Here is a 13,874-nt window from a genome sequence, read left to right as displayed (position 1 = left end):
CCATATTTTCTCCAGACTTCCCCAGAGTCTTTGAAAGCTTCAAGTTATCCTTATCCTATACCAGAATCAGTCATGGAGAAGTCCGTCGACGCTGTACACTTGGAAGACGTGCAAGCCTTGGGCGCCAATCTTGCCGAGATCTCTCACGACGGCAAACCTGTTTGGGAGCAACGCCAGACATATGGGCCGGCTGGCATTCGCGGATTGGCGACCTCGAAGTATGTGCTGGCCGCTGCAGCATTCTCCACCTTGGGTGGTATGCTCTTTGGATACGAGTAAGCTATTGGATATGCCTGTCAGGAAGGTTATTGCTAACATATGCCTCAGTCAAGGTGTCATGGCAATCACGCTTACCATGGACCAATTCCTCACTCAATTTCCTGAGATCTCCAGCACCGCGGTCGGCGCCAGCTTCAACAAAGGACTGATGACCGCGATGATCGAGCTCGGCGCCTTCTTCGGAGCCATGAACTGCGGCTGGATCGCGGACAAGTTCTCCCGAAAGTGGTCTCTTTTCATTGCCAGTATCATCTTCATCGTCGGATCTGTCCTCCAAACAGCCGCCGTCAACTTTGAGATGCTCATCATCGCTCGCCTCATCGGTGGCTTTGGTGTTGGCATGTGTGCTTGTCTTGCTCCCATGTACATCTCGGAGATCGCTCCACCTGAGATCAGAGGTACACTGCTTGTCATCCAGGAGTTGAGCATCGTCACTGGCATCGTTATCGCTTTCTACATCACATACGCCACTCGTCACATCCAAAGCCACTGGAGCTGGCGTGGACCTTTCCTGATCCAGATGTTCCCGGCTCTATGCCTCTGCGTTGGTGTCGTCTTCCTACCTTACAGTCCTCGCTGGTTGTGTGGCCAAGATCGCGACGAAGAATCTTTGAAGACGCTCAGCAGACTTCGAGGTGTTCCCGAGACTGACTCTCGTGTCCAACAAGAGTGGTACGAAATCAGGTCCGAAGTGGCATATCGTCGTGAAATCGAGCAGGAGAAATACCCCCACCTACAGGATGGAACTGTTTCTTCTACCATCAAACTTCAGGCCAACAACTGGGCAGACACTTGGAGAGGCCGTAACTGGAGACGTACACAGGTCGGAGTTGGCCTCATGTTCTTCCAACAGGTAAATTCTCCATTCTTGTTTTGACTGCACGAGATCTGACATGTGCCTTCCCAGTTCGTCGGTATCAACGCTCTTATCTACTACTCACCTACCCTCTTCAAGACCATGGGCTTGGACTACGAGATGCAGCTTACCATGTCTGGTGTCCTCAACATCTGTCAAGTCATTGCTTGCCTCTGGGCACTCTGGGGCATGGATCGCTTCGGTCGCAGACAGTTGCTACTCTACGGTGGTGTCTGCATGTTCATCGCACATTTCATCATTGCAATCTTGGTCGGATTGTACCATGACTCCTGGTAAGATTTCCCTTCTCGTGATCGGCCACTGAAAGACAATCACTAAACCATATCATAGGCCTACTCACTCCACTGAAGGTTGGGTCGCTACTGCCATGCTGCTCTTCTTCATGCTGTCTTTCGGAGGTGAGTCATAACACTTGACGAGAATACATCAGCTGTCTGACAAGTAGAACAGCCACCTGGGGCCCCATTCCCTGGGCGATGCCAGCAGAAGTCTTCCCATCCTCCATCAGAGCAAAGGGCTGCGCACAAGCAACAATGTCAAACTGGGTAAGTCCCTCTTTTCATCTCCAAAGCATCCGCTAACACAAGCAATAGGGCAACAACTTCATCATCGGTCTCATCACCCCTCCCATGATCGAAGGCATCGGTTTCGGCACCTACGTCTTCTTCGGCGTGTTTTGTTTGATCGCATTGGTCTGGGTGTGGTTTTTCATCCCCGAGACCAATGGCAGAACACTTGAGCAGATGGATTATGTGTTCAAGGATACACAGACGAATGAGGAAAAGCAGCGTCGTGCGAGAATCGAGGCTGGTATGATCAACAGGGTCAACGAGGTTGTTCGCAGTAACTCGATTACGGCTGTGTGAGAGATGTCCAAGCGGGTATTGGATCATGATATATATGGATAAGGATATGGTGAATACGATTATGGATATGACGGTTAGTTTTTAGCAAAGATATCTCAAGTTGAGCTTGAGCGTATTAAATCATTGGCCATTGAGAAAGAAAATGTATATCGAAAAGCGTTCGGTGCAACAACACACCAAATCAGAACCATCAAAGACAGACACGAATGAATACATAAACCGAGTGAGCTCCCAGAGCTCGACCTACAGCTCTGCTGGCCTTTTGAGACTCTTCATGTCCAAAGAAGGTTCGTATCGCCCATAATCCGACTTTGTGGGTCCCGAGTGACCTGCTTGAGAGGTTTGAATCTCCATGGTACTCCAATTGTTTGATGGCTGCGCACGATTCCGTCGTCTTCGGAACAAGATGACTGCGCCAATGAGGAAGGCAAGCGCGGCTACTGCGCCGACCACTATACCTGCTATTGCGCCAGTGGATGGCCCGGAGCTAGGGGTGTCGGTGGGAGATGTTGTCGAGGTGGAAGATGCGAGTGCGGGTAGTCTGGACGAAGAGTTGATGACTGGGATGTCGCCTGTGGTCATTGATAAGGTAGATGATACAGATGTAGAAGTGACTGATTCGGAAGAGGTTTTGGTGGTGGAGCTTTCGCTTGTAGTCGTCGATGATGCACTGCTAGTGCTGGGGAGAGAAGTTGCAAACAAAGAGAGGTCTCTCTGTTGGAAGGCGACCGTGATGGGTTGGGCCCACATAGTGATCAGGCCCGACACCTCGGTGAAGAACGTTGTTGTACCGTCCATCGAAGACGTGATAACATCTTCACCGCCGTCTTCCGCGAATACTGTTGTGGCACTCGCATCGGTAAAAATGCTCGTACATCCAAAATATTGTGCGGTGACACCTCCAGCGTTGACAGTACTTATGAAATTCGTGTAGCCGAATTTACTGTAATCGAGTTAGCAAAAGCTGCATATGCGCTAACAAGAAGACTATTTGGTACCTCAAACAACAGACTGCCGTTGTTGTGTCACCGTTGTAACCGTTGTTTGCAGTAGTATAACCAGAAGGACATACACCAGGGCTGAACACCTGAATGAAAGATGGTGCTCTACCCCAGCCATCCAGACCACGTGGATAACAGGAGGGATCCTCACGACCAGTACCGGCTTGAGCTCTCTGTATCAAAAGCCCTCCAGTCACATCGTTTGCAGCTTGGCTCTCGTACGTCCAGTGTGAAGAGCATGAAGATGGCGGCGTGAAGACACCCGACATGGGACTCGTGCGAGTAGTCAAAGGACTCTGAGTTGAACTCATCCTGAGTGATTTGTTACTCAATTTTCAATGGAGTGCACTGTCGATTGGATGACAAGATGAGGAGGGAACATTCGAGACAGGTGAGAACTTTCTCTGACAGTATAAGGGACACGTCCCGACGAACCACGAACTGTCTGGTCCGAAAAAGGATTCCTCGGCGCTTATGATGAGTGCCATATAGGCGCCACTCGATATGCACTGCAGTAGGATGCCTGAATGCACCAGGTAAAAAAAAACTCTGTGTGCTCGGTACCGAGAGTTCCAGACCGTTGGACCAGCACCCTTTCTGGTTTCTGAAGAGACTGCCGCTCTCGTTACTCGGGCACAGCTATGGTATCGACCGGACGTCAACAAGCTTTTCAAATTTCATACCACCATGTCAGCTCAATCATTTTGAACAGTATGTACGAAAGACTGCCCTAACTGCAGCCTCACGCACAAATACCTATCGAGCTGCTTCCATCTGCAGCTAGAATATCATGATGCAAACAGCCAGGCCTGCATGTGCAGTACGCAGAGAGAGAGGCGTCGTTGCCTCATGCGAGAGCACATATTCAGGTCTGTTTTGAGCCCTGAAGATTTATTTTGGTACTCGAGATAACGGCGTGCTTCCAATTGCATGTTTTTTTGGCTGTCTAGGCTTGTGTACGAAAGTGAGCAAAAGATGGATGAAGTTGCGAGTCATGCGAGGTCCCAGAGATTGAAGGTACATTGCGCCAAGGAGGAACCTGCCGGCTCCGCTTGTTCCCCGTCACCAGCCTTCGGATTGGTCTGTCACTGTCCCACAGCGAGTCATTTCGGCGGCTATTCCTCTTAGAATGAGCGGCGACAATGTACGACAGGTGATTGGGTTGATCGCGGACACGGGGTCGAAACGAGATAGATTAAAATAAGCGGATGCATTCTGCGCCGCTGAAGGTGGGTGGCCTTGATGGGCCTTGTGTTTCTCCGCCCGGCAACGATCATCGCGGTGTAGTTGGAGTGGTAGCCTCTGAAAGAACACGGTAAGATCAAGTTGGAACCTGGACTTTTACAAAGCTCGACGTTGTTCGTGAGATCACGCTTCACCTCTACCGACTCGAACAGCATGGCGAGACTGGGGAGACTTGGCTGGGGACGTACAGCGTTCAAAGCCACTCTTGCCTTTTGCACAATCATGGCTCTCGCATTTTTGAGCCCGCTTGGCTCTGCTTCTCCACGAGGATTTTCAATTGGTATGAGTCTTCCATCAAGAGGTATGGATTCAGTCCTAGATCAGAGCAAAATGAGCTGAAGTGAACAGAAGATCCTCCAGTTCTTGTATCGCCGGTCCAAACAGCTAGACAGAATGCGATTGCGGCTGCGTTTCAACACGCTTGGAATGGGTATTCTAAATACTGCTTCGGTCACGATACTTTACATCCTGTTAGCAATACTTGCGAGGATGACTTTGGTGGGTACGGCGCTACAGCCATCGATTCCTTGCCGACCGCCATCATGTTTGGCAACGAAGAAGTAGCAGTCCAGATCCTGAATTTTATCGCTGCTTTGGATTTCAAGGTGGTCAAAGGAGGTTCTAGGATCCAGGTGTTTGAGGTCACTATTCGACACTTTGCCGCCATGATCTCAGCCTGGGATTTGCTTCATGGTCCATTCTCTCACATGGTCACTAATCCAGATCTTCGACACGCGTTATACGTCCAAATGACTACGTTGGGGGATGCGCTGAGCTGTGCTTTTGACACTCCAAGTGGCGTTCCTCGCGACTGGGTTGATCCTGCGTTATGTCAGACAGACAAAGCCACCCAGAATACTATAGCCGGCGCTGGAACTATGATACTCGAGTTCGCAAGATTATCAGACATTACTGGAAACCAGACCTATGCCCACCTGGCTCAAACTGCCGAAGAATATCTGCTGAAGCCACAGCCAGCAACTGGCGAGCCGTATCCGGGACTCCTTGGCTCCTTCATCAGCGTGGAGACCGGACAAATTCTGGGCTCAAAGGGTAGCTGGGGTGCTTTTGCAGATTGTGAGACTTGATGCACAAACGAATTGAGATGACCGGTGACTAATAATTGGCAGCCTTTTACGAATATCTAATAAAGGCATATCTATACAACAGCGATCTTTACCAGTCCTATCTGGAACGATGGCTCATTGCAGCAGATTCGACGATTCGTTCGATTGGGTCGCATCCCTATGGTCACCCAGAGTGGACGTTGCTATCATCCTGGGACGGAGGCAATCTGCAGAATTCTATGGAGTCGCTTTCCTGGTTTGCTGGTGGAAACTTTATTCTTGGCGGAATGGTCACGAGCAACCAGACTCTTGTAGACTATGGTCTCTCGATCGCAGACGCAGCAGGTGCTATATACGAGTCAACCAAAACCGGCCTTGGGGGAGAATTCGTGACCTGGTCAACCACCTGCGAGGCCAGCGAAAACAATCCCTGCGACCCCAACGAGGCCATTCGACTCACTGACGGAAGGTTCCGATTACGGCCTGAGGTTTTGGAGACATGGTATTATGCTTATCGAGCGACCAAAGATCCAAAATATCAAGATTGGTCTTGGGCTGCATTCGAATCCATCAATCGCTATTGTCGGACGGATTCTGGCTTCAGCTCACTCACTGACGTAAATGCCGACGAAGGGGGAAGTAAAGGCGACGTACAAGAGAGCTTTGTCTTTGCCGAAGTGATGAAATATGTGTATCTCACACATTTGGAGGTAAAGTTTCACAAGTGGAGAGTTGCTTGTCACGTCGAGGTTGCTAACATATACATCAGGATGCCCCATATCATGTCCAAGACAGCCGAGGGAGCACGAAGAACACATGGGTCTACAATACAGAAGCACATCCGTTACGTGTTGCGGGTCCTCCACGATAATGATAACAACAAGACACGTACAGCCAGGGAGTTACGGAGGACATGGAGTATCTTACTTACAATCAATAATAGATACCATGGGTGGATACCTCGGTCATGAGCAAAGTGTTGTGGTTGACAAAAGAGGAAGACACTGTGCTTACGGCTGGACCAGTTGGGTCTCTCAACACACATGGAACATATACTGAGTTAATTATGTCTTAAGCACATACGGCCACAGTCAGCTGAAAACTGGGCATCCCGTCCGCTCTGCCATACATAAGCAGTTGAACGGCAGATTAGTACTACGGTGGGTGACCACGTGGGAATCCCTGCTGCTGTATGTTTTGCTTTTGCTCTAAGCGTTCTCTGTCCATTTGTTTTTGCCTGGGAAGCGGTTTCCTGTGTAATTTTTGCGAACAATCGTGTTCTGTTGCCAAGCATGTGTGGTTCGGACCTGCCGCGATGCGCACTCTCCAACTTGAGATCGGCACGGGAATTGAACTGCGCTTCCTCCTGTCTCATCACCCATTTGCGACTATGAGTTGATATGCACGCAGCAGGTTTTTTTTAGCTGATCGCTGCTTCTTTGCGCCGCTCAAAGTTGTGGGCGGCTAGGTAAACATCGGCACAGCCGAGTAAGCGTTAACCGGGACGCGTAGATTAATTTGCAGCAAGTCGGGTCAGGAGTCGAGAGAGCCACCATGAAATCCTTCTGGTGATGCAAAAGATTGTGTCGACTTTATCAAGCTGTATCACGTCGCGTTCAACTCCAAACTATGTTATACCAGCATCGGACGACAATGACCATCTGCAGAACATGGCCTGTGTCTGGTAGTCTCCCATGCGCTTAACCCTGCATCTACTCCAGGCAGCAGACTTTCCACAATGGATCCCATTGTCTCCGGAAATGATTCACCTGGGCAACCGGATGCGAATGACGGGCTGTACGAAGATGCTATAGATGCCGCTATCAAAGAGACTGTGTTTGAAAGCAAACTCACAGATGGCTGCATCCGAACGCATGAAGCCACTCCGTTTGGCATTACCCCAAAGTCTTTGGTATGGTACCGTAGTAGCTAGGCTCGCCTTTTCCATGGACAAGGCGAGATGGCACGCGAAGTGCTGGCGAAGGATTGACGAAGAGTAATGGGCCGGTGTGTCTCCCATCACCTGAATGCCTGCCCCGTGGCTTCACTTCTATATTCGACAGCAGATATGTTCTCCAACCAGACGACCCAACCCACTACGGCATCACAGGCGACCCCAGAGTTTGTGAGTTCGGCTCTTCAGGACGTGAGAGGTTCGTTCTTATCTAAAGAAGACAGCATGACACTCTGAAGTACTTCTACTTGATTTTCAGCGAGCCTGGCTTGTCACATTAAACGATTCCTGTGTTCAATGCCGAGGTACATCCATCCAGGAGGACGCGACCCTCCCACGGTTTGTTGTCTTCTATCTGTTTTGTCTCCTGTTGAAATTAGTCAAACAGTCGGCTTCCAAAATCGAGCGAAACACTGGGATCATAGGTAAGTTCGGGTCTGGCCTCCGAAGCGTCAACGATTTTTGTAACCTTAGGACCATAGTCCTGTCCCGCTCACAGGTTGCTCACATCCTGGTCACAAATACTATCGGTCTATCCGTATTTGACACAATATTTGTTGGTGAGTCCCCGATCTGCGTGAATGTTGCTGTTCGCTGTTGTCTCCATCTTCTGCATTGCATACGTGGTGGCTGCAAGAGCTAGATTGCATTGTCGCCGCGTCTAACGGGTCTGACTGCATTGGTATCAATGTTTCTGATGCGCTATTTTCGCCAGAGGATGGTGGACTAATCTCGCCCAGTCTGTCGGTACACACCAACAGTCCAAATCACACGCCGTGATGCGTCTCGCCGCGTGGAGTGCCTCGCCACAGGGCTTAGGCAACGAGTCTCCATGTCCTTTAGCCCCCCAATTCGAAATGCGTTAATCATATGATCTCGAAAGTTCCGGATCCTTCAACGCAGGCAGTGCAGGAAATGCTAGAGTAACTCAAGCCTCTCCTGCCACCTTTCCAACATAGCATGCAAGCCCTGTACAAGGCAATACGCCCACTCCACTTTTGGAAGACTAGTTTGTGTCGAGCTCACGATCTTCTGGAAGCCCACAGTTCATTTATGCCCACCAGAGACTCACAAAAGGCCGTGTAGAATGGTTCTCGACGGCGGTGTTGGAACAGCAACTGCTGTGGGTAGCGCTGCCAACATCTCCCTACGGCTTTTCCAAGTCATCTACGAATTCAAAGCTGTCGGTCAGCAGACACGAGATCTTCTCGATTCCACCAAGCACGTATCGTCCACTCTCGAAAGTGCGCGAACTATGCGACAACAAAAGTCTGGATTCCTCAGTACCGACGAACGAAAATGGATAGACAGCATAATCATCGACACCAAACGCTGTCTGGAGAGCGTGGCTGCTCTAGTCGAGCCGGCAAGAGTAGACCTACAGACCAAATCCGGACGCGTCGGCTTCGTGAACCGGAGTCTTTTTGTTTTCAGAGACTCTCCCAAAGTCGCAACCAACCTTGCACGACTTAACTTGGCACATCAGAGCTTGAACGCTGCGATGGGTGTTCTCTGCTCAAAAGGAACATATTGGCAACCCATCAGCGAATTGCAAGCAACAAACCAGCAGGAGGTCATATCACCACCGTCATATGAAAAGGACCAATCTCTACACCGGGGGAAGTTCTCTCGAGTCGGTAGTGTTTCCGACATGAGAAAATATCATCTTCTCTCCGACGACAGCGCAAGCCTTCGCTCTACCTACTCACTGCCGCAACCTCCTGTTTTCATCGCGGAGCTTGAGAGCCCTGATGCGAGGTTCACGACAATCAATTGTCCTCTTCAACAGCCAGTTGAGATGGATTCTGATACTGCTCTGCTTCATGTACCACCAAACAACATCTCAAGAGATTCGGAAGGTCTTCAGCTAGCAGGTCATGAGGACTCCAAAGGCCAGATGGACCATCAAAGACAACTCGGAATATACCGTCATGAAAAATTTCAGACACAAAAATGGTCAGCCGACAGCTACGAGACCTGTACAGTGCCAACAAATAACTTTCAAGTAATTGATGACAAGCTCAGCGGTTTGATCGCCCACGCGCCACCGATGAGGGCGAGATCAAGAGGAAGAGCTTGGTTGGAGTCTAGAGGCACACAGCGGCCGTGACACGGGTTTGATGAAAGATACTGCAGTTGATTTTCAGTTGTGCCTGGGAACGGAGATGATACCCCTTTTGTTATGCTATGCTTTTTTGTGTTGTGTTGTGTTGTGTTGTAGCTCTTTCGAAGTTTGGAATTGCGTTTGGCTGTTGGCATTGAATGGGTATGGTGAGTAATTAGCTAGCTACCTAGATTCGACACATAATTCTTGCGGAGTATTTGTCTGTTGGCGAACAAGTTGGTTTACCGCTATTACGCATCTCAATTCAAGGCCGATGCGTGTGTGCGAAGGATTGAAGTCGGGGGAAGGAAGGAAGCGGGATGACGCGCGACGGTCTCCCGGGCGCTTGACGCGTCTCTTCGTTGGTCGTTCTTTCCTTATCGCATCCTACCCCTTTACATCCGCAGCAAGGCTGGATGTAACCACGAGCATCCCAAAATCACATCAAATGTGCGGTAGGTGAAACAGTGGCTGCAGTCTGACGCCACCGAGGCGCTGGACAGTGGCATCGTGCAATATGTCTGGTACAAGGCGCTTAGGTACACGGCTTGCAGATGTGTGTCAACATTCTAGGAAGGCAGTCGGTTCTCGGTTGGCCTTATGATTAATGGCGTGTGCCCTTGACTGGACAGTGTGGTCCGATCTGGAGACTTGGAACATCGTGGCTCAGAACTTTTCAACATTCAATCGTCGTCAGCCTATGCCCTCAACTGATAGATAGACATAACAACAAACGATCAGAACTCATGATGGCTAGCACTGGCATTGACCCAGAGATTGTGATAGGCATCGACTTTGGAATGACAGTATGCTCAAATCATCGCTTGGCTTTTGGCTCTGAATGACCAACATTCTAGTGCACTGGCGTTGCGTACTCTGTGGCTCCAGAGTGGTCCCAACCAACAACAATTCAACACTGGCCTGGTAAACTCGGCTTCGAAACTCGCAACAAAGTCGACACAGTGCTCGCATACAAACCTGAGGGTGGTAAACCAGTGTCTTGGGGCTTTCTTGTCGACCATAACCGAGACGACTTGATTCTTCAGGAGCTGTTCAAACTATGGCTTGATCCCGGGTATCGAGAAGAGCCAGATAGTCAGGAGTCTGGTATCACAATTCAAGAAGCACGTGCATCGTTCGTGGATTACATGCGCTGCTTGTACGAAGCGATCTTGGCCCATTTTGACGATAACTATCCAAGATGGCGAACCAGACAAGTGGAGTTTTTGTTTAGTGTGCCTACCACATGGGAGACACCCATCACAATTGCCAACACCGAAGGGCTTCTCAGAGAGGCCGGTTTTGGCAGCGAGCCAGGGCATGTCGCCAAAATCTCCCTCACCGAAGCAGAGGCAGCCGCGGTCTATGTCTCCAAACAATCATATCAGGTAGGAGATATTTTCCTGGTTTGTGACGCAGGAGGTGGAACGACCGACATCAATGCGCTGAAGGTCAAAGATAATCGATCTTTCCGTACAGAATTGGAGCCTCTTCGCTCAGTCCAGGGAGAGGCAATAGGATCGACTCTCATCGACTACAAGGTCGAGAGCATAATAGCTGAGAGGCTTGGGCGCATAGCAAGGGTGCTGCGTGAATCGCCTGACAGGGTAGCAAGAGGCATGATGTCGGACAGATTCACGACCTACAAATGTTCCTTTGGGTCCAAGCTACAGGATGAGCTCGACCTGTTGCTACCAATACCTGGATTGTCTCCTGGCATGAATTACCCTGCTGCGCATATCCAAAATTCGATGATGACCATCACAAGGTAAGTATTGACCATATCCAGCAACCAGCTCGGCGAGGGGCAATCTCTGATCGTATTTCTGCTGTGACTGATCTCTAACGCATTCGGAGTACAGAGACGAACTTCGAGTAGTGTTTGATGAGATGATTGACCGAGTGTTCGCATTGATCGATGGCGAAATTCGAAAACTTCAGACGAGTCATCCTGGTGATAACATAGTACGCATGTCAAACGAAAGACTTTTCTTTCTTCTGACTAACAGTGATAGTCATACCTAGTAGTCTCCGGAGGGTTTGGAAGCTCACCCTATTTGAAACAACGGCTGAGAAAGCGATATGAGCTGAACGGACGCGACGAATTGTTCAATGCTCGTTCGATCAGGATTCTCTCGGCCAAAGAACCGTAAGTCTGCGTCCGTCTCATGAAACTATAACAGATGCTGACTATTTTCTCAAGACAACTAGCTGTATGTCATGGTCTGGTTATCAACAGAATCCAAGAGCTCAAAACAAAAGTGAGTGTGTATACAGAAAGATGTTGCCGAAACAGCTACGGCATCTTGGTGCGCCAATTATACGACCCTATGCTGCATCAAGGCGAGGATATCTGTCACGATGGCCGAGATAAGCAAAAGTGGGCAGAAAACCAAATCCATTGGCTTGTTCAAAAGGTGGGTCAAATCTTGCCGTCTACCTTCTTTGACATTTTTGTTTACGAGATACAAAGGGGCAGCGAGTATCTGTCAAGGAAGGAGTTACGCATCCATATTGCCTAAAGCTCAATAAAGGATCTGAACAAATCCCCTGGAGCACGCAGATCGTCATGTCATCCATATCCGCCGAGCATCTCCCACGAAGCATCAAGCACCAAGGGGTCAAACCGCTTTGCGTGTTGGAGTCTTGCGTCGACTATCATGCACTCACACTCAAAAATAAACACTGGTAAGCTATCACATCTACCAAGCTGGTAGTGTACTAACGAAAAGTATAGGTACAGTGTTGGTAGACAGTACTATCGTGCGGATTTTGATATGAAGGTTATTGTAGGCCCTGCTGATATCAGATTCGAGATTTGGACAAGAGACGGACGGATCAGTAAATCGCATGAGGAGATAGAGGTAACTTGGGATCCTCTCATCACTGAATAAGTTCTGTCATGTGTGAAGGGTGTCTTCTGAAGTACACAGGACAAATATGCTAAACATCTCGATTGGTCTCTCGAAACTAAAAGCCCATATCGCAGCTGCACAGCACTTCTGTCTCTGCTTCCTCCATATACGAAAATGTGCCCTTGGCCACTCTCGGACGTCACCAATACAGCATCTGTGTCCGGACATCGGATTCCTTCTGATCAATCACATCAGTGAATCGCAAAACAGATATGACACGAGCAAACTTACAGCCTTGACACTTGAAAGAGCGGATCTGACCCCACCCATAGGATTTGAAATCACTGCATCCATTGACCGGACCATTGCTATCGGCGTACCTGCCCTGACAGCCAGCCTGGTCCCATACGACACAATTTCCACCTTTCATGTACACCGACCATGGAATCAGTGCTTCTGGACCGCAGTTGCCATTGAAGGAACCGCCGTTTCTGTATTCGCGACAGCCCGTGTTAGGCATGCTTTTGCCAAAAGTTTGGCATCCGGTGAGGGTGTTGGCGCCGGTGATGCTGCGATATTTGGTGTTCTTGTCGGCTTTGCAGGACCAGACGTTGTCGTAGGCGATGACTTTTTTGGTATTTGTTAGGAACTATGCTCACGCAGGCCGAAGACAGGATTTGATTCTCTCACCTTCCCATGCCTGAGAAGTGGCACACAGGGTCGCAATAACGACTGCGCTGACGTTTGAGAAATGCATTTTGAATTCAAGTATAAACGAGCAGAATGAACAAGATGATCAAGAAAGAAGTCCACTATGACCAGAGCAGCAGCTTCTTATAACTTTACATTTTCGATGACTATAGAAGGATTCTTTGCATGGCACCATGCCCCCGGACCATTTGTATCTGCAACTATACAGACTAAACCTCCTCTCAAACTTCCACGAACCAATCGTCAACTAATGCTCATAGTAGAAGGATCTGAGACTTACGAAATGCATTGCACATGCCCCGCTCGCCCAGCTAGTCCCCGCAATATCATATTACTGTATATGCCTACATCTTGGCTCAGGATGCTACGAAGAGAAAGCACTTGGCCTGATGGATTCAAAGGCGATGCCAAGACGCATCGTAAACACCAACACGTATGAATCGCTTCCTCCCTCACACGACCTCGGACGACCTCGGACGACAAATACCAACACTCGATCAAACCTTGCTAGCAGACGAAAGAGATCAAGATGCTCCAATCCATCTAAAAGAATACTCAATGTAGGTCAGTACGAATTCGCCAGAGTCTGTGCGGTGACCTCACCAACCAAGCTGTCATATTGAACTGATCCTTAAGGAGTACCTACCTCTTCCAAAGCGTTGTATGAAAGTGATCTTTGGACAAATAAACAACTATCCACCCTACCAACCACCTACATAACAATAAAGCAGCATTTCAACCCGACCAAAGATCACTTCCACTCCCTTCCCTCATTCCATCTTCCCAAGCAATACTACAAGAAATTTCTAGACATTACATCCAAGATTTCAATATTCATCGACCGGTCATTGGGGAGGGCTCGGAGAACACGCTAAACTGCATCACCTTTTTGGCGCTTTTTCGAAGTAGCGATAT

At 49.2% G+C, this 13,874-nt stretch overlaps 5 protein-coding genes across 5 annotated transcripts; 4 read left to right on the top strand and 1 right to left on the bottom strand.

Annotated features, from left to right (window-relative positions):
• Positions 1-72: 72 nt before the first annotated feature.
• M438DRAFT_399477 (putative MFS monosaccharide transporter) lies at positions 73-2,074 on the top strand (the record flags this gene model as incomplete). The annotated part of the gene is made up of 6 exons (XM_029909418.1): positions 73-275; positions 328-1,132; positions 1,187-1,428; positions 1,487-1,554; positions 1,607-1,701; positions 1,750-2,074. 6 exons carry the CDS (start codon positions 73-75, stop codon positions 2,020-2,022), a joined length of 1,686 nt encoding a protein of 561 aa, XP_029757190.1. The 3' UTR covers positions 2,023-2,074.
• Positions 2,075-2,248: 174 nt separating this feature from the next.
• On the bottom strand, positions 2,249-3,572 carry M438DRAFT_100695 (uncharacterized protein). Its single transcript, XM_029898626.1, has 2 exons — positions 3,021-3,572; positions 2,249-2,965 (listed from the first exon to the last, which is right to left on the bottom strand). The coding sequence occupies exons 1-2, from the start codon at positions 3,332-3,334 to the stop codon at positions 2,266-2,268; spliced, it is 1,014 nt and encodes a 337-aa protein (XP_029757189.1). The 5' UTR covers positions 3,335-3,572; the 3' UTR covers positions 2,249-2,265.
• Positions 3,573-4,421: 849 nt separating this feature from the next.
• Positions 4,422-6,290, top strand: M438DRAFT_399476 (glycoside hydrolase; the record flags this gene model as incomplete). The annotated part of the gene is made up of 4 exons (XM_029909417.1): positions 4,422-4,548; positions 4,617-5,345; positions 5,399-6,045; positions 6,105-6,290. The coding sequence occupies 4 exons, from the start codon at positions 4,422-4,424 to the stop codon at positions 6,204-6,206; spliced, it is 1,605 nt and encodes a 534-aa protein (XP_029757188.1). The 3' UTR covers positions 6,207-6,290.
• Positions 6,291-8,376: 2,086 nt separating this feature from the next.
• On the top strand, positions 8,377-8,811 carry M438DRAFT_250213 (uncharacterized protein; the record flags this gene model as incomplete). Its single annotated transcript, XM_029899636.1, has 1 exon — positions 8,377-8,811. A coding segment is annotated over one exon (435 nt), but the record flags the coding sequence as incomplete, so codon positions are not given.
• Positions 8,812-9,838: 1,027 nt separating this feature from the next.
• Positions 9,839-12,287, top strand: M438DRAFT_385062 (uncharacterized protein; the record flags this gene model as incomplete). The annotated part of the gene is made up of 7 exons (XM_029908964.1): positions 9,839-10,199; positions 10,251-11,161; positions 11,256-11,358; positions 11,409-11,542; positions 11,597-11,810; positions 11,867-12,081; positions 12,131-12,287. Exons 1-7 carry the CDS (start codon positions 10,140-10,142, stop codon positions 12,285-12,287), a joined length of 1,794 nt encoding a protein of 597 aa, XP_029757186.1. The 5' UTR covers positions 9,839-10,139.
• Between the last annotated feature and the right edge of the window lie 1,587 nt (positions 12,288-13,874).

Source organism: Aureobasidium pullulans, assembly GCF_000721785.1.
Source record: "Aureobasidium pullulans EXF-150 unplaced genomic scaffold scaffold_21, whole genome shotgun sequence".
NCBI lineage: Eukaryota > Fungi > Ascomycota > Dothideomycetes > Dothideales > Saccotheciaceae > Aureobasidium > Aureobasidium pullulans.
The sequence above is the reverse complement of the archived record's forward strand: the minus strand, read 5'-3'. Positions and strand labels throughout refer to the sequence as shown.